The sequence below is a fragment of the Falco biarmicus genome, chromosome 8, assembly GCF_023638135.1.
Source record: "Falco biarmicus isolate bFalBia1 chromosome 8, bFalBia1.pri, whole genome shotgun sequence".
NCBI classification, from domain to species: domain Eukaryota; kingdom Metazoa; phylum Chordata; class Aves; order Falconiformes; family Falconidae; genus Falco; species Falco biarmicus.
Window position 1 is genome coordinate 46,616,041 of NC_079295.1, and position 24,828 is coordinate 46,640,868.

The 24,828-nt window shown below is 46.1% G+C and overlaps 2 protein-coding genes across 5 annotated transcripts in view; one reads left to right on the forward strand and one right to left on the reverse strand.

The window, feature by feature from the left end:
- Positions 1–22,646, forward strand: DELE1 (DAP3 binding cell death enhancer 1). 3 transcript variants are annotated; one of them, XM_056347962.1, is made up of 12 exons: positions 1–136; positions 263–374; positions 590–710; positions 1,069–1,212; positions 7,751–7,806; positions 9,420–9,513; positions 10,219–10,361; positions 11,120–11,278; positions 12,193–12,285; positions 15,723–15,879; positions 16,134–16,392; positions 20,167–22,646. In XM_056347962.1, the coding sequence occupies exons 1-11, from the start codon at positions 30–32 to the stop codon at positions 16,382–16,384; spliced, it is 1,437 nt and encodes a 478-aa protein (XP_056203937.1). In that variant the 5' UTR covers positions 1–29; the 3' UTR covers positions 16,385–16,392; positions 20,167–22,646. The 3 variants fall into 3 exon arrangements, with proteins under 3 accessions (XP_056203937.1, XP_056203938.1, XP_056203939.1); XM_056347963.1 differs by lacking the exon at positions 20,167–22,646 and adding an exon at positions 19,065–19,570; XM_056347964.1 differs by lacking the exon at positions 1,069–1,212.
- PCDH12 (protocadherin 12) overlaps positions 19,711–24,828 on the reverse strand; it is a 10,162-nt gene continuing 5,044 nt past the window's right edge. For both annotated transcript variants that reach the window (XM_056347961.1, XM_056347960.1), the window contains one exon: positions 19,711–20,543. In XM_056347961.1, the coding sequence (XP_056203936.1) occupies positions 20,179–20,543 (365 nt within the window). In that variant the 3' untranslated portion in view covers positions 19,711–20,178. The remainder of the gene's footprint in view (positions 20,544–24,828) is intronic.

Genomic DNA, 24,828 nt, shown 5'->3' on the forward strand with positions numbered 1-24,828 from the left:
CGCGCCCTCTCTATGGTCCCGCGGGCGGGATGTGGCGGCTGCTGCTGGGCCGCGGCCTGAGCCGCTGCTGGCCGCCCCCCGCCCGCCCCGCCTGCGCTGCCGGGCCCCCCGACGGCCGCGGCCCCAGCCCCGAGCGGTGAGTGCGGCCCGGGGCCGGCCTGCGGCTGGAGCAGGGGGTGCCGCGGCCCTCAGGGCCCTGGGGGGAAGGGCGCAGAGGGCTGGCGTCTGGCCTCACGGTGTTGGTGTTTTCTGGTGGTTTCAGAGCGCCCGGCTGTCAGGATGGACGGCCCCGGGATGGCCGGGAGCGAGGAGGAAGGCAGCAGCCCCTGCCCGACCTGGTGCCCCGCTACTCCGTGCTGGAGGCAGTCACCTGGGTGAGGAGCGGCAGGCAAGGCCGGTGGCCCTGGCCGGGGTGTCACCAGAGGGCCCTGGGGGTGTGAAGGGCGATGGGGGCAGCGGGAGCCCTCAGGCTGGGGAGCTGTGGTGGGAGGGGGACCCGAAACAGAGCTGTGGGCAAGCTGCCACCTGGAGACGGGAGGGAAGGAGGGAGTGGGGCTGTTTCCCGTGACTTATCTCTGCTTTTCCTCAGGGAGCGCTCGGTGCGCTGCTCCTGCAGCTGCTCAGACAGATCTCGTGGCTGAGATCGCTGCCGGACGCCAGGAGAGAGCACAGGTCTGCCTGGCTTTCTCCGCTGCCCTCTCAGCAGACAGGTTAGCAGCTCTGGCTTGAGAAGGGGTGGTGGGAGGGCCCGGCTGTCAGACAGGATTTCTGCCTCACGATATGTTAACTAACGCTGGAAGAGAGCTGTTGTGGGAAGCTGACAACCAGCTTTCAAGCTTTCCAGGGAGACTGAGGGCTGGTATCTGTCAAGGGAATCTCACTGTTTCTTACTGATCTGATGCAGTCCCACTTCACATCCCGCATGCCCTTACCTTACCTGTCTGGACTCTGGTCCGTGAACTTCCCCTCTGCTTGACTTTGTGGTCAGAGCAGAGAAGGATACCAGGCAGCTATACAGTCTGGTGTTGTCTCCTAAAGCAGACACTGCTTTTATGCTCTATATTACAGTGGTGACTGAAGCCTCAACCAGCTGCCCCAGTGAGCAGCTGGGGTCCTGCTTCCTGCGGAAAGCAAGTCCAGAGGTCATACCAGAGAATTCATCCTCGGGCATCCCCTCAGGGCAGGGAGAGAGCCAGCCCTGGGCAGAACTAGGTACGTACAATGTGCTGCAGGGCAGGATACTTGTGGCAGAAGGACTTCTGAGTCTTGAGTTTCCCTAGGGCAAAGCTAGAAGCCAAGCGTATAGCCATTTATTGACACTTGAGAAGAGAGGCTAGAGTGGAAAGACAGAACTTCAGAGAGATGAACCAGGAGTCCAGAGACAGGAGGAAAAAATCGGAAGGCAGGGAGGAGCCTGTGCTGTAACTGCAGGTGACATCAGCTTTACCAGTACAGGTATGCCTTAGCGACCTGATTACAGCATCCAGTTTCTGGGTTTTTTATTGTGGACAGATGTTTGCAGCTAGAAGGATTCAGGAGAATACTGCACCATTGATCTGGGAGACTTGTGTACATGGTGTGAAACTAAAGGAATTATTTTCTTCCTGGAAGACGAAAATGTATTTCTGAGCGCTTGTGCTGTAGATAAGAGTGTAGAAGGAGGTATCAAAGACATCCTTATTAAAATTAGTTTTATAAAAATAGAAAGATATACTCAAAAAAATTTGAAGTCTAACCAGGAAAGTATGCCCTACATATTAAACTTAAAGTCATATCAAGGAAGATCAGATGAAGCCTGCATCAGGGCTACTCACTAGATGTATAAACACTAATAATGTCTTCAAGAAAATTGTTAGAAGCGGGTAGAACAACATGTGCTCATGGCTTGGAAAAGACACCTTAAAAAGTCAGCCCACAGATGTTGGCTAGATAATGTAAGGTGCTACAGAAAAGGTCAGAGGGGTTCCCCGTTCTTGCCTCTCTTCTGTGCTGATGGAAGCTACTGCCCATCACTGCTTATCAAACCCATCACCTGCCAGAGGTTACCATTCCCATCAGTTGGCAAATGGAGCATTTTGTTTCCATGTCTCCTAATTAGCTCCAGGAAAACAGCCAGGTTAATTTACCTAAACTGCCAATTAGACTGTTTAACCCATCTGCTTTTGCCTGGAGCGTATTAAGAAGCACTCAAACACAGTGCCTTGCTGGCACATTACTGGACATGGACCTCTGGGAGAAGTGGTGGGGAATAAGTAGAGACAGTGATGCCTTCAGTTGGCACAGTGGAATGTTCAGGAGTTAATGTGTGTCTGTGTCTGACAAACAGTTTCCTACTGAGAGTCAACAGGAAAAGCTTTTAGGCAAACTGATAAATTGAACAGTGACAAGTCACTAAGGCCACATGCTCTTTGTTCAGATGTTCTTCAGAAGCTATGAATTGCTGAGCCTCTAATGATGATATGTAATCCAGTGCTCAAATCTGCTGTATGACCAGAACACTGACAAATTGGACACTGGGTTTTGAAAAGGGCGAGTGGTTTGAGCCACAGAACTGCAGAAAAGGTAATTCTGATAGAAACGGTGTTACAGACTAGAGATGTTAGATACTTGGATGACTGTACTGTATCAAGGAATCAAAGCTCTTAGAAGGATTTAGGAAGCCATTTCTCAGGCCAGCTTGCTACATTGCAGAGACTTAAGAGAGTTGTAAATCTATTAAGAGTTCTTTGGAGAAATCAACAGGCATGTGGAGCAAGATCGTCCAGCTTTTAGCTTTCTGAAAACCTTTCAGCCAGGACCTAAACCAAAGCTATCTGGAGAAGTAAAACTGATGTGAGGGAAGTTGGAGGGGGTACTCTTAGGCTAGTAGCTCCTTAAAGTACAAGAAATAGTTTTCACAATGGAGAGACGTTACTGGTGGATTCCTCTGTAAGTCCTTTGTTGAAATGTGTTCTGTTCAGCATGGTCAGTGGTGATTTGGAAAAAAGAGGTGACGAGTGAGGTGGCAGAAGAAGCAAGTGGTACAAAATTATTCAGGACAGTCAAATCTGAAAGTCACAGCAAAAGATTGCACAGGAATTAAAACCAAGGTAATCCCAAGGTAGGTTAAATTACTATACGCAGGGGAGCATGGCTGTAAATACACATACAGAACAAAGAGCATCAAATTAATAATTATATTGCAGAGGGAACATTTAAAGTCACTGTGGATATGTTTTTGATAAGGTTAAGTCAGTGCTCAGCAGCAGTGAGGCCAATTAAATGTTAATTATTGTAAAGGAAGGAACCGAGGACAAGACAATATCGTAGGTTTGTGTAAGTCTTATGATGCAGCCACATCTTGAACACTGAAGGAAAAGACGCTCTGCCTTAAAGACAGTAACAAAAATGACATAGAAAAGGAGACAATTACATATAAATAGAGACTGACTCTTCAGCGTAAAAAAGAAGCAGTAGAGGGTGTGCTCGTGCTCTGTGAAATTAAAAGTGTTGAGGGAAGGTGAATAGGGACAATATTTTTCATAATATACATATTAATAGGCAGCACAGAAACGATCAGGTAGCAAGTTTGAAAAAAAGGCAAAAGACGGTACCTGTTTGGCCAGTGCACAGGTAAATTGTAGAACTCTGCTACAGGCCAGAAGTATAAATGGGTGCCAAGAAGTGATTAGGTAAAATTACACATTTGTGTAGACTTAATTGGTCCAGCCAAAACCTCCTGCTTAGAAGATCACAGAACAGCTGATTGCTGGAAAGTTCTGCCAGGAAAAGTGTGACTTTATAATCCCTGTTCCTTACCCTTTCTGCCCAAGCATCAGTCAGTTGTCAGAGATAATGTATGTCAGAAATAATTTGATTTTGCTTAATACAGAAGTCCTCAGGTTACATTCTCACATTATGCTGTGCATTCATTTTATGGGAATTTATTGAGAAAATTCAGGGTGAAGAGATTCAGTAATTTTCACTGAAAAGTCTAAAAAAGTGCATAGTTTTGTAGTGTGAGAAGTCCTGTGATTCTTTCCATGGAAAGTTTTAAAGTGAAGCTTGGTGATGCCTTGGTGTTGCCTTTCTCTCAGAGTATGTTTTGCTTTCTGCAGAAAAAGCTGCCTAAGGTTTAGGGTTTTTTCTTTTCTTTTCTTTTCTGGTGTTTAGCTACCAAAAGAGAATGAGGCTGTCTAAATCAGAATGCATATTGCAAGGAGCTGGGGAGACCAGAAGGAAGGAAAGGACAGGCGCCTGGCAGATGACGCGGGGCGATCTGGTAGCAGAGTCTTGCCGTTAGGGAACAGACCTCCAGAACTCGGGAGTGGAGCAGAATGTACCTTCACTTCTCTAGGTCGTTGTTTCCAGCAATGGCAAAGGACCTTCTAGAGAGAATTCCATGTCCTCACCCTTTCTTTCAGTGTTTCAGTTAATTTCCAGAATTGCTTGTGCTGGTCTATGTGTACAGTGACAAATTGCTATTGCTGTCAACTACTTTGTTACTTCAAGTGGCAAAGATCTTTGTGATGGCTCCAAACATCCCGACTTTGCAGATGAGCCATTCCAGTTTTAACATACCACAGTATGCTAGAATCTGTTACTTTCTGTGTGTTTAAAAAGAAAACTTAAGGAAAATCATTTAGAAGTTGTTTTAAATAGCATTCTGCATATTACTATCAGTAAGTCCTCAGCTGCATGATTGCGTCCAATTTTTTTTCATGCAATTCATGCCTCATTCAAAGGTTTTTTTGCCAAAAGTTAAAGGCATATAGTGAATGAGCAGGTGATTACAGCCAGTCTCAGTGTTATAGCAGCTGAATGCTGCCCTGGGGAGTTGTATTTTACCCCTGGCAGAACTGTAAAATTCGTTATTTCAATTCTGAGATTACGGACATTTTAACAGTGTGTTTTCATTTCAAAGCACAATGAAACCAATTGGAAACACTAAAATTTTCCATGAGGCAGAAATCCTGGATTTTGTCCAGCTCTTGTTGTGAATTCATTCTTGTGAAGCGTTTGGATGTTTTGGGATGAGCAATCTAGACTGTCTATGAGAAGATTATTAATTCCTCATTTGGAGCTAGCTTTGAGCAACATTTGATTAGTACAGGATGAACAGTGGGGAAATACAAAATATTTATTAGCTGCTGAATATGTGAGCATTGGGCATCCAGTACACTGAAAGCTGCAAGATTGCATGGCAAAAAGGATGCATAGTCATATTACATCGTAGCGTATGTTTGAAGAAGTAGAAATAAAGTTGCACAGAAAATTCCAACTGTGGTGTTGCCAGCCTCTGTGTGCTTTAAACATACAACCGTAAGAATAATTGAACATGGTTCTGTATGTGCCATATAGCAACAAATTTGTTCAGAGCCTATTTCCTATGAAGTTCTGCTGAAGCTTGACCATTCTTTGGGAAATAAGAAATAAACAGTTGGCATGAACTTGTATTAATTAGCAATAGGCTGAAGATTATCTGAGCTGGTTCTTTCATTCTGCTGAAGCAGGATGGCATTCTTTGCCACCAAGGGATGCTTTCATTTCTCTGTTTAGTGCTGAGGGAGCCTAAGTGTTGTGTTTAGATTGTGTGCCTGAAACGGGCGAGTCTCAAAGATCATGATATTCATGAAGAGTTTTGATTTGAGTCTTGCCCAGCTTCAAAGGTGAGTTCCGAGAGAAATCATTTATCTCATCCTTCAGGAGATGGGACTGGATATCAGGCTCTGTTGGTGCCTGCGTTTTCTTCCAAATGACCTTATGCTCTCCAGGAATGGTAACTCTAATCTGGGGAGATTACTGGGATTTAAGTAAGGAGGGATTTCCAGTGGTAGAGGGGCTGTCGTTCTGCAGGCTGAATTGGTTTCTGTTTATTTTTCATGGGGTAATGGTTTGTCTAAATTACAGCATGTTTTCTGAGTAAATTATGAATCTCTGACTCGGGAGTAGATGTCTATGCAAAATGTGAAGATTCTTGAAAGCGTGAACGTACTACTGTTGTTTAAACAAGTAGCTGGGAGAATTTTTAATACGGTCAGGTTTTTTTCATGGGATTTGCTGTTGTATGTATGGCAAAAAACCTAATTACATCATGAGGAGATACCTGAACAAGAGAGAGCCTTACAGTGAGAAAGATCAGATAATTTTATGCCTGATCTGAAAATAAATGTAAAGCATAACTAATAAATTCACAGCTTATATTACTTTTGGTGGAATGATGAATAGAAATCATGTTTGCCATAGCGATCTTGCTTGTTGGGTGAGTGGGGCTTGTTCAGATAAAACACATTTCAGTACAGCCAGGGGGGAATTGTTTATCTGGGAATAATGAGGCTGCAGCTGGAACATAGGCCATGGCTTCATGTGCATTGTGAGACAGTGCAGGCACCGCAAGAAGCAGTCCTGCCTGTTGCACGCTTGTTTCTGCCGCTGGGCCAGCATGAGTATGTGTGTAGCCATATAGTGCCAGGAGCTGGGGAATCGGGCCCCCGAAAGGACTGAATTTTTTTCCTGCTATTAGCTCCCTGCTCTACAGCCACACTGTTTGGGAGGGGGTGAGGGAGACATGGGGAGGGCACAGCTACTTCTTGTGTTAGCAGCACTGGCTTGAAGTGATCCAGGCTTCAGCACCTGGTGTTAGGTGCCCAGTGGGATCCAGCTGCTTACGGTGATTCAGGTTAAAAATAATTGGCCTCAGTCAGCCCTCGCCTGTTCATCCCCTTTGCTGGAGGTCACTATCCTCTTAGAGTAGCTGACATAAATGCCTGTGTAATCACTTCCAGCACAATTCTGTGGCATAGATTTTGCTGTAGGTGTTTTCGTTAGATAATTCCAATTGAAACTTGCCAGGTAGTGGCTGAACACGTGGTTGTGCCAGCATATCTAAGAGGGCAGTGATGAGCAAGTGGGTCATATTGGGGCGATAACTAAAGCCTGCATCCAGTGCAGCCAGAGTATCACATCTGATCACCCCCTTGCAGAAGCAGAACTGTACCCTGGAAAGAAATTACCTGGAAAAGGAGCTAGGGAGGCAAGTGCCTAAGCGTGAGATCTCAGTGTGATGCCCTGGGCAGTGGGAATTGGAGCACGGTTCTGGTACGTGCAAACTAGGCAGTTGTGAATTCAAGTAAGGAGGCAATTTTACTCTTCCTGTGATACTGGTGAGGGGATCCACACTTCAATAACAATGTTGAAAATTCAGGGATAGTGGCAAAAAGTCATACAATTAATCAACTCAGGCAGAAAAGTACTTCAGTTGAAAGATGTGAACAGCAGTCTGTTTAGAATCACAGACATGAATCAAGAGGGGCTGATTAGTCCTATCAGGACTTTCAAATGGAGGATGGGCTTTTTAGTAGAGAAGAAAAAAAGCTAGAAGAGCCAGTGTCTGGAAGCAGAAACCAGTTGTATTTTAATCTGAAATGAAGCAGAGGTTTAAAGCAGCGATTACAAGTTGCTGGAACAAACTTCAGAAGAAGTGGGAGATTCTCTACCTTTTGGTGTCTTCAGATCGAGACTGGGGGCCATTCTGGAGGAGGCGGATTAGCCAGCTGCAGATTACAGGACTGTACTCACGTGGCACTTGGTTGCTTTTGAACAAAGGTCAGACTGGTCAGTGTTCCTTCTGTTCTTAATGTCCCTGACTGAGTGGGTGATCAGTCCTCTAGGAAAGAGCATGGGATAGAAAGGATGGGAAGAGGAGGAAGAGGTAAAGATATAGCATTGCTTAACTCTGCTTTTTGTGTTCGGTTGGTTTTCTTTAATGTAGGGGAGTTCCAGATCCCTGAGAGCTCAAGCTTGCGGCCAGTCTTCCACAGCACAAAGGTACAATTCAATCTTTTGCACCCTCTGTCTGCACCTGAGGCCCTTTCCCTACAAGAAGACGTCTCAGTGTGACCCCAAGCACAGCCTGAGCAATCCACTCACACGCAAGACTGTTTTCCAACCTGCACAGTTAGGGGCCAGGAGGAAGAGAAATGTGGTGTGCTTTAGCCAGAACAAAGTTCCAGGAATTACAAACTGATATCCCTGTCCTTTAAGGTGTCCATGTGACAGGGGTGCTAGTAGAGAAGCACTAAAAGAAAATGGGGGGGGACAACCAAAAAACAAACCACCAACAAAAAACCACCTCTCCAGTAGCACCAGTCTGTTCTTAGGTATTTGCATTTTGGTGCAATCTTTCACTAGGTGATTACATGCTGTTGCTATTTTGGTTTTTACCAGACAACCCATGACTGAAGAAGGTGGTGTCACTCCTAAAGCCGCAAATCAGAACCTGCTCTTGTCTGTTAGAGAGAGGAAGACACTTTGGGCTTGAAGAGAGTACATCAGCTTGAGAGTCACAAGGCTATAAATTATATTATTGTTCTTGTTGTGATTAAACCTGCTAATTCCTTGCAATTCAGTCTTAGGTGCAGACAATTCCCCATTTTAAAAATCAGTCAGCTGAGCAGTTGCTCAAGGACACAGTGAACAGAGCGAAGGTAAATTCAGTATTTAACAGAGTGGATTCCTCACTTTGACATGGCAGTGTCATGCTCCCCCACCAGAAAGGCATTTGCTTGATCTGCTGAGGGGGTGAGTATCGAGCTTCCCATCCTGGGAGGTGCCGTTTCTGCAGGGCCGTAGGAAGAGTCTAGCTCGTTCATAAGTCGTGGAGCAAGCCTCAGGAGGCTCTTGGGAGAAGAGGGGCATTGGTCCATGCCTTGCCCTCTTGTGAGCAGCTCTGAGTGCTGGCTGAGCAGCAGAGCTGCTGGGTGACAAGGGGCATTTTTGCTGCGTGACTTCCCCCAGTGCAGAGGCATCTCAGCTCCTGTGCAGTGTGCACTGCTGCCACTCGATGGCACAAAATTTGTTCGCAAGCTGGGAAGGTAAAGCTTCAGGCCGGGCTAATCCTCCTCCCACCTCCCAGAGCTGTGGTAATGTAAAAAATGCTGTTCATTACTAAGAAAGAAAAGACATTGTCTCTGCGGTGCAGGATTTTATTAGGAGAGTGCAGTGTTCAGTAATCTGACAGCGTGGGCTTAGCTTGAATTGTGTAAAGCATATACAAATATGTCAGTGCGTGTTTGGCAGAGACTATTTGTGCTGTTGACATGATGCAGGAGAGTGAACAAGGGCTAGCATTACTTTTGAAGGGGAGAGTTAGGAGTAGTATCAGATATTTGCTACATTCTGAAAGGTCTGATGATGTCAGAGAGGCTACGCCAAGCTCCCTGGCCACAGCGGGGGCGAGCAATGTCCATACAGCTTCCCTGACTAGATGGCTGTGTAGAACAGGGAGATTTTTTTGTGGATACATGACACCAGATTACATCATCCTCTTGATAACTATAGTACAGTATAAATGTGTCTCATTGCTTGGTTTCCAAGAAAGAATCTCCTGTAATGTTTGTATATTTTTGCTGTCTTAAAAGCTTTCTTCTTTAACTCCTTAGGGTGACCCAGCTCAGCGAGGGCCTTTAGAGGAAGCTGCTTTCCAGTTGCAGCAGATTTTCCGGATCGACATTTCCATTGCATTGAATATCCTCGGTAATGTGAACTTGGATTTGTTTTGTCCTTAAACCACACATTTCTCTTTTTGGAGGACCTCCAAATCATTGCAGGTCTTGTGTGAAGGCAGAGATGGCATATACCCAAGCTGAAGCCTCCTTTCAGCAATTTCAACTGTGCTTTGAGAGATTTATTGCCCTTTGTCCCATCCTGCCACCTGATTTATATCAGCATATTTAAATCCAGGCTTGGGTGAAGCCTGCACTGTTGTCCTGACATCTGTAGTTGGAAATGAAGCCATCTCTCTTTTTTGCAACACAAGTTGTCATATCCTTGTATCCTTTTTTTATTATCTGAGATTTTGGTCTTCCGGGCGAGCTGAAAAAGCAATTGCAGAATTGCAGCACTAAGAAGAGCTGAAGATGCAATGATCTAAGAAAAAGGTCCCTTCCCTGTATACACCACTAGTTGCAGTACTAAAAATGTGAGCCACTTCTGTGTGAACCATACGTTAGCCCGTGATCCTTTGCAATGAGACTAGAAAAATTCCTAAAAGGCAGCGTTGCCATCTTTGCTATGGAAACTTTGGTCCTGTGGAGTGAGGGTTGGTGAGCCAGCTGGAAGTGGACCAGAGCGCCTGGCATGGGCCAAGGAAGGCCTGGTAGCTGTGGGGGAGGTTGCTTCATTTGAGGCTGCATTCTGTCCATTTTCTTTTCCCATGTTTTTACATTGTGTTCTCCTCAGGGATTGAAAGTATGAGAGCGGGCCATTACAGGATAGCCTATACCTGCTTCAAACTGGCAGCAGATCGAGGTTACAGCAAAGCCCAGTTCAATGTGGGTCTGTGTTACGAGCATGGCAGAGGCACGGAAAAAGACTTGGAAAAGGTATCCACGGCTTGTGGAGTTGTATGTGTGCGGCACAGACCAGGAGGGTGGGTTATGTTGGGTGCACAGGCGCTTTTCTCCTTCTGCATGGGTGTGACAGTCTCTGAAGTCTTGTTAGAAAATGCTGGAAATAATATAAACTGTGGGTTTGCAGTGCTGGCTTCAGTGTCATAGATCCCCTCAGAGATGTGCTCCTGAAATCCCCTTTGTCATAGCTTCTGAGGTCTTCTCGTAGGTACACAGTCTGTGCTGCTAGCACCCAGGAGAGTACCAAGGAGAAACCTGTCATGTTACTGTATTTAAAACACCGCTGCACATCCGAGAGCTTCTTTACATCTCGAGCCATCCAGTCTGGGTACCTTAACTACAGCCTGCCACCTAGTGTGTGTTGGCCATAGGCAGCACCTTCTGTAGCCAGAAAGATCTGCAAAGGTGGCTTGTTCCAGTAATTGTGCAGATCCCCATTGGCACAGGGTGAGCTGTGGTATTGTTGATCTAGTGCTGCTCCCTTCAGCATGGGGAGTTTTGACTAGAGAAGGCAGGGTGGTTAGAGGGCTCTTGTGTAGTTGCAGTCCACTTGTCTCAGTTAATCTCTGTTCTTCTGCTGAAGAGGTGTGGGAGAGCTGCTGGGGTAAGCATGTGCAGCTTATGATAGATCTAGACAAGAGAGGTTAAGCTTATCCTGGCCAGAGGGGAGTCATGCCATGTTTGAGGGCAAATATTACCTGAATCACGCAAGTGTGTTTCTCTTTTTCCAGGCAGCTTTTTATTACTACCGTGCCGCCAGCAGCTGTCACCCCATGGCACAGTACCGCTACGCTAGATACCTCTTATGCCACAGACCTGAAGATGAGTGGGGCGGGCATCAGAAGGCAGTGACTTTCCTGGAGCAGGCTGCAACGGCCGGGATTACAGAGGTTAGTGTCCACAGCATGGGAGTTCATAGGAGAGGGCCAGCAGAGAACCCTGTCTAAAGGATTTGAACCACAAGACGTCCTAGAAAGCAGCATGCGTGGGACTGGAAGCAAAATTCTTCCAACTTATTTATACTCCTGATGGTGTATGGGAGACAGCTCTGCCTGCACATGGGAGGTAGCTAGGTACCCACTGTGCCAGCAGTGTTGGTTGTCTGTTTTCCTGTTGGGCTTTTTAATGTGGCTCTTAGATTAGGTGCCTAGGTTAGACCATTGGCTTAAGAAAACTGACCTACAGTTGAAAATGCAGCTCTGTGTTCCACCTCAGTTCTGACAGTACAGGTCACATTGGTGGAGGAACTTCCATGAGGTGCTTGAAGTAAGAATAGATCCTCATTCTGTATCTGTGACTTTTCAAGATGATTCATCCGCAAGTATCTGTGTACCCTGCCCTCCTTTCCCACTCTTTAGGAGATGCATTTAGGCATGTGCCATCTTGTGTTGCGAATACCAGTCGTTCTGGCAGTGACTGTATCTCATGTAGCACGCTGTTCCAGGAAGTGCATCTGCTGTGTCTTACGGACAGCTCACAAGTAGGAGCCACTCTCTGACTCTGACTTCCACAGTGCAGTTTGAAACGATGTTCTGGGTCTTAGAGTGTTAGTATGGTGGTCTTCACTGCACATATAGTGGACTTCTGTAGATCAAATGTGATTTTTCATGTTTACCATGTCAGACTGATTTTTTCTAGGACAGCCCCCCCATTCTCTCAGCAGGCTCTACAGCAAGCAGGGTACTTAGCACACTCGTCTTGCCGCAGTAACCCCAGCATCTGAGCAACTTGCAGAATCAGTAAAAGAATAGGAGTAATTAAGAGGGAAAATCCTGGCTGATTTGTACCATGTGGGTTTTGGCAGGCCCAGGCTTATCTTGGAGTGTTCTACATGCGGGGGCTGCAACCTAAGGAGAAGAGAGGTCTGAAGTACCTGCTGCTGGCAGCGAAGAATGGCGTAAGTAATCCCTTTGCAAGCTCTGATTGTTCTCAATTTAGGATCATTGCAGGTTACAGGTAGCAGATATCAAGGCTTCTTGGAAATGGGAGTAAGTGTAGGGTTTTACCACACAGTCTGAAAGCAGAGTGGAGCCTTGGTGCATCTTGGAGAGGAAACAGGCCCTGGTGCACAGACCCTGCAAAACATGAATGTAGAAACAGCTCTGTTGGGTTGGAGTAGTTCTTACGGCACCAGTACTTATCTTCATCTTACATAATTTTACAGGTTTCCCATTATGGAGCACTACACCCTCTTCAGTCACTATACACCTACATCTACACCCTCTTTCACTACTTCCATGTTGAGAACTTTGTTGTGTCTATCTCAAATCTGTTCTTCAAAACTGGCCCATTATTTCTTGCTTTCTATAGAGAGGATGAAAAGACTGTTTCTGGTTCTTTGCAGGGACCTTTAACATACGTAAATACTTGAATTCAGCCTTCCTCTGTCGTCGCAGTTGCTCTTCACACATCATGTTGTCTCAATCCCCAACAATTTCCTTGCTTGCACTTTCTTCAAGTGACCCAGGCTTATTATTTTGAAGGGCAGTGCCACAATCTTGGCATAGCACTGCTCCTAAACCCTTACCAGCACTTAGAGGAGTAGCAGTATGACATCCCATGTCTTGCAGCCAGGTTTCTGCATCCCACAGTTCTGTTTCTTTACAGCACTGTGACATTGTTCACTTGTTTTCAGCTTGCACTGCATTGTAATAGCCAGTTTTTTCTGAAGAACTTGTTCATTTTAACTTCAGTTCCCACAGCTTTTGTGTAATGGAAAATAATGAATAGCTATTCCCTCTTCTTCTGGCTAATACTTCTGATTCTGTCACCCTTTAGTTTGTCCTCTGAGTCATTTCTTTTGCAGGCTGCAGAATGCTGGTTTAGTTAGTCTCTCCATATAGTTAAGCTGTTCCATTTTGCTTGTCAGTCTTCCCTCTGTTTTTCTAATTCTCCTTTGACCATTTTAAGATGCTTAGACTGAAACTTGACTCAGGATGGAGGTATGCCAGGGATCTGACATAACGAGATCCTCTGCTTTGTTCTGTATTTCTTTCCAATAATTCCTAATATCGTTTGCCCTTTTGCCTGCCACCGAGCAGTGATTTGGTGGTTTCAGGGAACTATCACAGTGACACACAAATTTCTTTCTATAAGTGCTACTTGGCATTTGTCAACACGAAGTTGACTCTGTAATTGTGTTGCCCTGAGATCTTCTCTGGTTAATTCTTTATTATTAATTTGATCACTCTGAATGACATTACATCACTTGCAAACTTTGCCATATCAGTTTTCACCCACTTAAGAATGCAAGCACTGTCAGATCACTGGTGGGACTAGACCTGACTAGCCACAGCAGCTCAGACATCACGATACAGTATTTAATTCCAAATCTGCTAAAGATCTCTCATAAGCTGCATCATTGACTCCTTTCTTCCAGCCTGATGTCCGATGCATATACTGCACAATATAACAATGAATTATCTAATTAAATCGATGATTGTCATTTACAGAATGCCTGGTAAGCCCTTAACAACAGAAAATCTGTCAGGTAACTGCAGGTCCCAGGGGCACCCCTGACTCGATCAGTGTTTGGCATGTTTTGGTCACAGCCATGACAGTCCTCAGAACCTAATCGTTCCCTACCTCTGCTTCCCGCTGGATGCTGGCTGTGGAGCCACAGCCTCATCTTTGGTGGCAGGCTTGTGCGTAGGCGCCCTGGGATGGAACCCCACGCGTTCTGCTGGGAGAAGGGCTCCATGAGTACGTGCATTTCCCATTACCCTGGAGTTTGAATTTATGTTTAGTTGGTTAAAAGAATAGTGGATATGGGTGAAGCAAGGATGGCACCATTTAGCTACAGCTCCAAAAAAGGGGAAAAGGCCCAAGAAGTCATGGGTTCAGTATTTGTCTCTCAGGTTGTTGCTCTGTGCTAGAGCTGAGGGGGAACTCTGACAAGTGTTCTTGCAAACATAATGATGCTTCAGAGAACTGCATTCTACTTCGGTTACCGCTTTTTATCCTCCTTTATTTCATGCATGCAACCATAGAATATAAAAAACATATTAAAGAGTGTTGTTGGTGAGCTGAGTCTGACCTTCAGGTTTCAAAGCATATTGTAGTCACTTATAACATGTGAATTTGGGGATCTTTTCTCCTTGTGGTCTTGTCTTTGAGGTGTTCGTCATATGAGAGACAGCTAGTGGAATACTTCTAATTTAACCCTGTCTCTTGTCACATCTGAAGTGCCAATCCTTCTACATGTTTATCTCCTCTCTACAGAAGTTTATTGCTGTCATAAACTGAGACTTGCAACATTTTCGAAAGCACCCACTCACTGAGTTCTTCACTTTCCTCTACCAACTACATCCCAGACAGAAACACTTGCAATATGTTCCTTTCTCATGGCTTTATTAAAACTTGCTACTTACTTTTTTCCTTTATTTTCTTTCTTTTTTCTTTCTTTATTTTTTCTTCTTTTCTTTTTTTTTTTTTTTGCAAAGCCTTGTCTAGATCACGTTTCTGGCAGTCTTACTCTTTATGTCACTGGCTTTTTTGCTGGAAAAAGTCTGTGTGAATACTAACCCATGTGGGCTTTTCAATGTCTTCGGGACCATCATCTTGCTTTCTTACTGTCTGAGACCCTTTTCCTCCCTCCCATTGGATTGCAAATATAAAGTGCCCAGCCGACATGTAAACATATGACGGGTTTGGATTTGGCTTCGCTGACCCATCTACAGTGACATCCTCTACATTGTAGTTCATTCTCATCAGTTACATTTGAGTAGTTTAAGTGCTTCTTTGCTTGACTTCGTTTCTGCTGGTTGAGATTCCTTCTGGAATATAGTTAGGCGGGGCTGAGCAAGACAGTGGTGCACTGTTGTGTTGAAGGCCCGATGCTGCCAAGGGGAATCTTCCACCCTTGGCAGCAAATACCTCTGTGGAGTTTGTTATGTTTTTACAAGTCTTTCTGCGTGAACTGTAATAGGGCAGTCCACAGGGCGTGCGCAGAGTTTGGGTGTGATCAGGATGTGGGTGCAGCCAAGGCTGCCCAAATCCTCTTAGCTCTGACCCCTGAGACAATCGAGATGCTCTGTGGAGACAGCTGTTCTTTTGTGCCTGTGACACAGCCCTGGGTGTTGAAGGGAAATCAGCAAATTTAATTGGAAAGGAATAGGAAGGAGCTGGTAAGAAATTCTGCTTCACTAAGTGCTCAGAGAAAGGGATTAAATTACTGAAGGTCTGAGGGATAGAGGAGTAAACTTTAAAGGGAGGGACCAAAGACAGAGCATTAAACTTTAAAGAAGGTGTTAAAGACTCTCTGTTCTCCTTTCATATGCTGCCATCACTTCTCCATCATGTGGGGCTCATTGCTGTGCTTTCTCCTGTGGCTAGGATGCCCAAAGCAGGTATCACGTGGGCGTTTGCTATGAGAAGGGCCTCGGAGTGCAGCAGAACCTGGCAGAAGCAATGAGCCACTACCGACAGTCAGCTGCTGCAGGGAACAGGAGCGCTTGGGAGAGACTGCAAGTGTTAGAAGAGGAGGTGGAAGGTACCGTGGGCAGTGGGGGAAGAGGGTGTGAGGGACTGCACAGAGTAGTGACCCCATAAAAGTGGGGCCCACATTGCCAGAGGAAGGGTAACACAGGGCCATGGCAAAAGGAGTCGTTTTTACTGCAGGGAAGGGGAGCACTTGTCCTTTTCAGTTCTTCCACTTCTTACCAGCTATTTCCAGTTGAGCTGAAGTGGAGAAGCTGTTCCCGTCGTATGATGTGTCATTAATACCTTGTTTTAATGTACTTTCAGATGTGCGAACAAAGCCTCCATTCTCTTCTGGAATGAGAACTTCTTCCTCTAGCCCCTGTTTCTGGGCTGTTAAGTGTATGCCTGCAGGCCTCCACGCCACCCAGCCAAGACAATCTGCCCTGCCCCACTCCTGGAGCGCAGACGGGCTCCACATGATGGTGCTCGGCGGTGCAGGATGGAGACATGCCCTCGGAAACAGGGCAATGCCACTGGAACTGCAGTGCTTGCAGCCCCACCACTGCTGTTACTAAAGCAGTCGGTAAGTGAAACAAGCAGGCAGAAGGGATGGCAGCTCTTCTTAGTCTGTGTGGAGGTGGAAACGGGCTGGCAGTGAGTGGAAAGAAAAAGCTTTCTGTTAATGGAACAGGAGCCATTTTTAAATAGCAGGGTTTTGAGAATAAACCTTGTGATACCTCCTATGCCACTGTGTCATCCAGCCCTCTACCTTCCAATACAGGGATGTTTCGTATGCTCCTTAATTTCTGTACAGAGCTACGTATGGACTCCCACCATGCCACGGTGATATGATTTGGGGCTATAATTTCAGTAGCCCTGCACATCTTGCACATGGTCCCCCAGTGAGGTTTGCAAGCCACCATATAGTGATGTTGGCAGGTGTAGAGGAATTATAGAGGACTATATGAAAAGTTTATTTGTAAAAAGTTTGTAATGATTGGTAAACACATGAGGTATGAAATGTTAAAAAGGAAAAAAAAGGGGGAATTGTAGAGGAATGAAGCTGGGTTAATTAATATTGATAACATACAGCTGTGGGCTGGCTTCAGGGGCGGTGGGTTGGCTGATGTAGACAAGGTGCAGCTGTGGGTGGTTCTGGGAAGTGATTGGGCAGCCAAGGAAGAGGGAGGAGGAAGAAGCAGAGAGAAGAGAGATACTGCATGCCCTGGCTGAGGAGAAGGCAGCAGAGGGACTGGCATGAAGAGTATGTTGGTATGAGATGGTAAAAGACCTTGTTGCAGCTGGCTGGTTTGGAGAGTGCTGCGACAGGCAGGTAACTCTGTGATGGGCCTGGTCTGCACCTCTGAGGCAATTTGATCTCACTTCAAGGTTAGCTGTTCCCCCAGCAGCTCTGCTACCAGCTTGTCTCTGCCTGGCTGTTGTGGCAGTTTAATCTGCCTTCAAACCTGTGCAAGCAAGACAGTGAATTGTGGTTATTAGGGCACAGTTTTTTTGTGGGCTATTGCTTATGGATCCACCTGTACTAGTGAGAGTAATGGCTGTCCTCAGCCATCCCGCACCATTGTCAGTGTCCTTCGGCCCCCAGTTATTTTTCCTCCGGCTCTGGCAGCGAGCTGCTCCCATGGGTACACCCCTTTGAGTCACGATGAGCAAGGTTTGCTTCAAAATTTATATTGTACATGTTTGCTAAGCACGCCAGCTCATTTTCGCTGAAGTGGATAAGGGATGCTCCCAGCGGGCAGTAACCACTGTCAGGCAGACAGCGGCAAGCAGCTGGTATGATAATTTCTTCCACTGGGGCAGCTGAATCCGGAAAAAGACATTTGTCCACACCAGTTTAAACTGGTTCAAGGGCATCTGTACAAACTGCCCAGCTTCCTGTAGCCATGGTGCTCTGGTGCTTTGTGTGGATCAGACTCTGAAAAACAAAGGCAATGGCCCCATCCTGAACTTGCTGTGGTCTCCATTTAGCAAGGGAGGGGCACAGCCAGAGCTCAACACATCTGATTGTTCTTCTTACTCTGGTCTCTCTTTCTGCTCAGACCGAACTTTCTTAGACCATTTCCTTTATCAAGCAGGATACATGTAGCAGGAAATTCCTCGGGTGGATTTCCTATTCTGTGATAATCCACAGCATGCTTACGCATTGGTCAGGACAGGACGGGGTAGGTGTTGGGGGGGCTGAAAGCAGTTTGCAGAATCAGGAAGTTGAACCAAGAGAGAAGAATGTGTCTCCTTTTTAAGCTGCTTATTATAATGTATTTTTGTGTAAAGATTGTCCTTTGACAGGCACATCAAAGCAAATTTCCAGAGGAAGATGTGAGGTTTTGCTGTGTATTTGTCCTCTGTGTGTTCCCAAGATGCAGAGGAATCTCATAAGGCTGCATCTCCTCACAGTCATAGATATGCCTCCCTCGTGGTTAGCACAGCTGCAACTCAGTTAGAATTTGGCTCATTGTCATTGTTTTGGTGCAAGAGCCTGTTTTGTTTGTGAAACAAAACAGCAAGATATTTCTGTTAGCAGCGCAGCAGCATAAGCAAGCTCAGGCAAACCCATCAGTGTCATTTATTGCCAGAGGTGGGGTCATCTGTAAAGCTCTTTGGAAGCTCCAAATTCAACAATGGATATTTTGGATATTGAAGAGTCTACCTGGGAAATCTTACTCTGTTGCTTTTGTCATTTGGTCCCAAGAGCAGCAAAAAGGGATAACTTTCCCATTTACTCTGCTTTAAATTATCTGTATAATTGTATGCTGCTGTGGTTTGTGTGTGTACACGCTAAAAGCAGGGCACTGTCACTTCTAGGTGTATGGAAAAGGAGCGCAGGTAGGACACTCGGGATGCTCCAGGATCATATCTGCTGGGTTGTGCTGCCTGTTCTTTTTCAACTTAACAGCAAAATGAAAGCCAAAAATATCACCCAAAAGTCACCTGATGCGGCAGCCCCACCAGGAGCAGATAAGCTTTGGAGAAACCTGTGTTGTGAACGGTGGTATCTGTGGTGAAGTCAGTGCAGTATTTTTAATGTAAAGATGGTGAAGATAAGGCAAGCAGAGGAGGGGCTGGCAGTCGCTTCTCAGCCTCGCTTTTGTAGTCACTGTAGCAAGCAATGACATCGTGCGCTGCTGGCAGCGGAGGTGATGGCTTACCCTCATTCCCACAGCCCGACTCTCTCTCACCTGTACAGCCACTTTGCCACATGCCCCAAATTTGTTCTGGTGTTTTGTATCACAGTTGGAAGACACAAATTATGGTACAGAAGAGTCCTATGTGTGCACGATCCAGAAGCACTTACCTGCCATCCGTGCACTGCTGCGTAAGCCTACAGATGCACTCCAGATGCTTATGCCACTGTTGTCTTATCCGTTCTCTGTGAGTGCAAATCCCCTTGGTTAACACCACCTGTGTGCTTCTTCCTTTGTTACTAATATCTGTGTCTTTGTTTCCCTACACATGCTATTATCCTAAAACTGTCTTATAGCTCACATACATGCAGATCAAAGTAAAAAAACATAATATGGTTGAAGCTTCTGGCTGAATATTGCAAAACAGTGTTTTTACGCTTCCCTTTTCCCAGGTTACCTTTGGCAGGCTCCAGCCATCTGTTGTCTGCTTCTGGGCAAGGACTATGCTCCAAAATCCAATGGCCTCAAAAGAGAGTGTGGAGAAAGATATTGTGGGCACCTAATGCAGCCGTAGGAGAGATGCTAGTGCTGATTTTGGGGAGTTTTACAAAATGCCACATTCGTAGTGGTAGAACCCCACCAGCTGTATCAGTGGGAGACAACAGGCAGGTGTCTCCTTTGTGAGTTGCCATTTCAGGCTTTCTGCAGACGACACATCATTACATCAGCTATACTGCACCTTGTTCCAGAGATGGTAGTGTTAGAAAAAAACAATTTTATTTAAATAAGAACTGAGATCCTGGAGCCCAACTCTGCGGCACATTGCAAAGTCCATGACTGCAATATTTTATCGTCTGTGGTGCACTATGATCGTGTGGATGTAGCTGACTGTGTTGTGCTTGTGGTTAATCTAACAACCCCCATCCCCTCAATCAGCCTGCCCTGGGAGAAAAGGGCCCTTTGCTGCTGTGTGGCTTGAGTGTGATAGTAAGGTGGAAGAAGAGGAAAGCTAGGTAGGCAAGAACAGGCAGGTAGAAGGGAATTAAACAAGGTGAAATCAGTGATGGAGAAATTTGATGGCATGAGGCAAAGGAAGAAATGTGCCTGTGTGATCAGCCTGGATAAGGATAATACAATGACCCTGTTAAAGCACATGTGTGCACCCCGAATGCAGAAGGAAGCTCTGTCTGACTCTTATCTCCTTATCACAGCTGCCAAGCTGCCTACAGAACAGGAGCGCTGTCTTCCAGTCCAAGGCTCTTCCCGTGTGCCGATAGCTGCCGCAGAAGCCCCGAGCCTGTTTCATTGTGGACTTGGACCTTCTGGGACAAAATCATTTCAAAGAGGGTGCTCATTTCTGAAAGGAAAGTGCTGGCCAGTCTTGTCCCAGCAGCGTTTGAGTCAGCCCCAGCACCTTTGCCAAAGGTCTCAAAGGTCCTTGGTTTCTCCTGCCTTGCAGCTTCCTCATCCTGAGGTGAATGCGGAGAGTCAGGGGAGAAGACGTTGTCCTTGTAATTACTGGTGAGTGGCAAGGAGAGCCGAGCCACCCATGCTGGGTCAGCAGCCGTCAGCCTCTTGAGGGCCAGCTCTGGAGGGAATGAAAACAAAAGAACTGTTGGTGAGACCTGGAGTAGAGGAGACCACAGGAGAAAAGAGAAAAAGAAGAATTTTTTAAAAATGCTGAGAAACGAGGAGGCTTCCTGAAATCAGCTATGAGAGGACCGATTGTAAACAGGTCTAGAGATAAGCTACCAGCAGCATTTTTCAAACCAGAAGCTTAAAAAAATCAACCAAACTAGAAGTGGTTTAAAACTACTGTGCTTTTTGGGTTTGTTTGTGGGGGATTTTTTAAATGTAATAACCATTAGGATCACTTTGCTTTCTCATTTGTTGCAGCCTCAAGTGGCACTTCACTAAACTGTTAGCAAAGCCCTAGAAAGTGAGGGTTTAGGACTGGCTAAAGGAGAGATGACAATGGAAAGCTTTCAAGGGGGAAGTATTGGACAGAAAGAAGGTCACTAGTGGACTTCCCTTAAGGGTCGCTCTAGGGTGGGAATTTGCTGTAAGCAGGCATATTGAGACCAAAAAGAAAGGGGTTATTGTAAAAACAATAATAACAGAAGTAGAATGAAATTCTGGGTTATAAAATGCGCAGCTGGGTGGTTGAAGACTAGTAACAAAAAATTGAGCTATAAAGTAGTTGTTCATCAGTTGGAAACAGATGAGGAGCAGTGGGAGCCTGGTGTGGGTGTTGCTGCGGGCTCGTTAGTGTGCCAGTGATGTGATTCTTCCCTGAAATGGGCAAATGAAATCATACAATATGTTGGTCAAGGTATTCCCTGTCGGCATGAAGATATATTCGTGGTATTGTTACTAGGTCTGGTGAGATCTGATTAAGGGTATTACATACAAATCTGATTACCCATCCATAGGAAAGAGGCTCTGAAAGACAGAAGTGCAGAGAAAACTTCTGAGATGAAAACAGGAGTGAGTCCAGGCTTATGTGATGGACACCCTGAGAGGTAGGGGTTGCTTCACCTAAGGAAGCAAATGCTCACTGGGGTTCTGACTGCAACCTGTCGTTATTTTGATGAGATAAGCACCGACAAAGGAAATCTTCATGCTTAAAATAGTTTTGGCAAAAGAAGTGATTATAACTGTCCATGAATAAACATATACTAAAAATTAAAGGAAGGACCCCATAGCAGGGTGAGCCTGGAATAGCATCCTCATCAGACGGCAGGAAAGGAAACGAGGGTTTTTGTTTTTTAAGGTAGAGCTTTGCAGTTGGTAAACAAGACTCCGTGATGTGGTGCACAGACGCTGCCTTCCAGCCCCACATCACTCCATTTCCAAAGCATAACCCAGAACCGCTGGGAGGTTCAAAGCGACCATCAGGTTGGCGAAACGTTTTGAGTCAGAGAGCAGCAAAACAATTAACTGGTGTCTGGTAACAAAACACAACAGTCCCAGTCAGATGGCAAGAGCTGGTGGTGGTGTAATAATTATGTGGCTCTGACTTACAAAGTGACCTGTGAAAGGAGGGTCCCCATTCTAATGCACTTATTGTGCTGCTTCCAGAAGATAAATCAATACCCTGCCAGAGCCTGGGACGCATGGTCCTCAGTCTGTGGCTAGTCAGTCACTGAGACGAGTCTCCTTCCTCAGCCAGCTAAGTAATTAATCCTTTTTCTCTGAAAAACAGCTGTGTTCTGGGGTGGGATGGGGATGAGAGCCGGGGTTCAAACCTGGTGAGTAGAGAAGGGCAGACACATCACTTAAGATTTCTGTTTGAGCTGAAGCCCCAGAATACTTTTGTGTTGCTTAACTTCCAGGATTTCTTTCTGCAGTCTCAACATTTTTTCAGTCGCAGTGACTGTTCCTTAAGAGATCTCCCAAGCGTGCTGAAGTCTCATGTTTTTGCTCTAAAACATCCACATTTCTCTTCTCCTCAGTCTGCAGGAAGCTGCTGCTGCATTCTCTGAATATTTTGATGCTTCAGCTCTGGAGCAGGGCACCACAGTAGCCTGCTCGCTGTGGGGAGAGCCAACACTCAGTGGGCTGATGGCCCTGTGACCATGAAACCTTGTAATTAGGTATGTTTAATTTGACTAATAACTCTTTACTGCATTATTTTAATGGTGTTTCGGGAGTGGGGTCGTTTTTATAATCAATAAAGTTATATCTCTCATCTGCTGCTGCGAGCACGCCGTTTCACTGCTGAGAGAGAGGTGTTAATAGACGGTGCTGAGCGTTCAGCCCACAGCTCGATGCTCACAGCATAAACAACCCGAGCACTGGCTGGGACAGATGAGCGGCGCAGTGCCCCCGCTGCGAGCAGCACAAAGGCCCAGCCAGCCTCAGCCAGCTGTCAGGGTACTCCTGAACGCAAGCAGCGCTTCCTTCCTCGCTCAGGATGCAGGTCGGCTTCTCTGTTTGTGTTTGGGAGAGAAGGAAGGAGTCCAGCAGCTCCCTTGTCTGCGCTCCTTTGCCTTTTTGGGAAGGTCCGGGCTCGTGGTGAAGGTTTTTCACCACTGAAACAGGGCAGCCACTTTTGCCATGTCCAGTGCACCACACTAGCGTAGCCTCAGCACGCACCACTGGTGGTCACTGTGAAATTCCAGTAATTTGGCAAAAGGTGTGGGGGGGGTGTCCTATCAAATCCAAGAAACATGGGAGATGGCACTTCATGGATATGTCTCACCAGAGCACAGATTTTCTAGGATGCTGCCTGTCTGGGCAGGACTGGATCTGGATGGACATGCTGAGCAGGGCCACCAGTCCCTTTACTGGGGCCAGCGCATGTCAGTATACCCATGGGATGGAGCTGGGCAGCCTGTCTGCTCCCTGCTTTTGGCTGCGGGAGCTTTAAATCTGAGGAATCTTGTAGCTCGTTTCCTTTGTTTGCTCCTTACTAGCATAAAAGGGCAGGAAGGCAAACGGAGAGAGGCAGTGTGGTTCTCCCTCTAAGTAAGAGCACAGCAAATGCTCAACTCTGGAATTAAAACAACCCCAGCAGCAAACCTAAATGAGTTCCTCTTGCTGTGGAGGAGCACAGAGGCTCCACAATGAAATTTCTGCTACAGGACGTGAGTCAGCCCAACTCTTTCAAATTGAAATACCAGTAGAAGAGATTTTTAGAACAAATCAATAAAAGGAACATGTAGGAAATGTCAGGCCCAGATGGTATTCACCCCAGAGTGCTAGAGGAACTCGGATATGAAATTGCTTGGTTTATTAGCTGCTGTTCATTAACTACTGCTGCAAATGAATATGGTATCAGAGGAAGGGAAGGTAGAAATTGTGACATAAGTTTTTAAGTGCATGAAGGTGAATCTGGTGCAGGCAGATTCGTAGAAATCATTGTAAGCGAGACTCAGCCAATAGCAGAGTGCCTGCCATTCAGACAAGAACTGATATTGCATTTGCAGGGTGGGGAATTGCGTTTTGCAAATTTGTTGGCATCTTTGGAAGGGGTGAAGAGTCCTGGCTGACAGAGGACACCTGAGCTTGCAGAAGAGCACCAGCCAGGCTCGCAGGGGACCTGAGCTGTCCCTGAATTAGCAGCCAGGTTCTGTTAGGGACTAATAGATATTTGAGAAGCGAGGGTAGGACTGAATAATCTCCCCCACAAAGGGAAGTCATTAGTGGAGTCCCAGAGTATCCATTCAACATAGTGATAAATGACATGGAGAAGTGGATGGCATTGGTGTTGACTCCACTAAAGCACCCAACAACATAAAAGCGGAGAGTTGCTGATAATACTGAGTGCCATGAGCAAAAAGTGGCTGGTGGATTTCTGAGTCACCAGCTGTTGAATAACTGTCATGGGGGGTGACATGTCACGTATTGATGACACCCCCATCACGCAGAGGAGGGATTTGGGAGTCACCATGAACAGCAACAGAGCTCAGCATGGAGCTTGGGCAGAACAGGAATGAAGAACAAACCAGAAGACCTTAGACCATTGGTGTAGATGTACCCTAAACACTGCACACATTTCTGGTCACCACATCTCAATAAAGATACACTAAAATTAGTAACAGGTTGGTCACAGGAGAGGAGACTGGACTGGTTCAGCCTGGTAGGAAACAAGAGTTTGATGGTGCTCAAAGGGTGTATAACATCTCCAGGGACTTGACAAGGACAACTCTTCCCCTTTCCCACTCTGCATGAACTAGGAGACCATGAAATGAAGGGTCTCGGGTCAGCACAGCACATGGTTGAACTGGACTGCACCCCTCCGCAGTGACAGAGGCCGACCTCACAAATCAGCTAAACAACAGCAGATACATCCGTGGGAGGAAGGAGCTACCGAGAGCCACTAAACGTGAAGAAGTCCAACGCAAAGCTCAGCAAGACCCTTTGCTGTA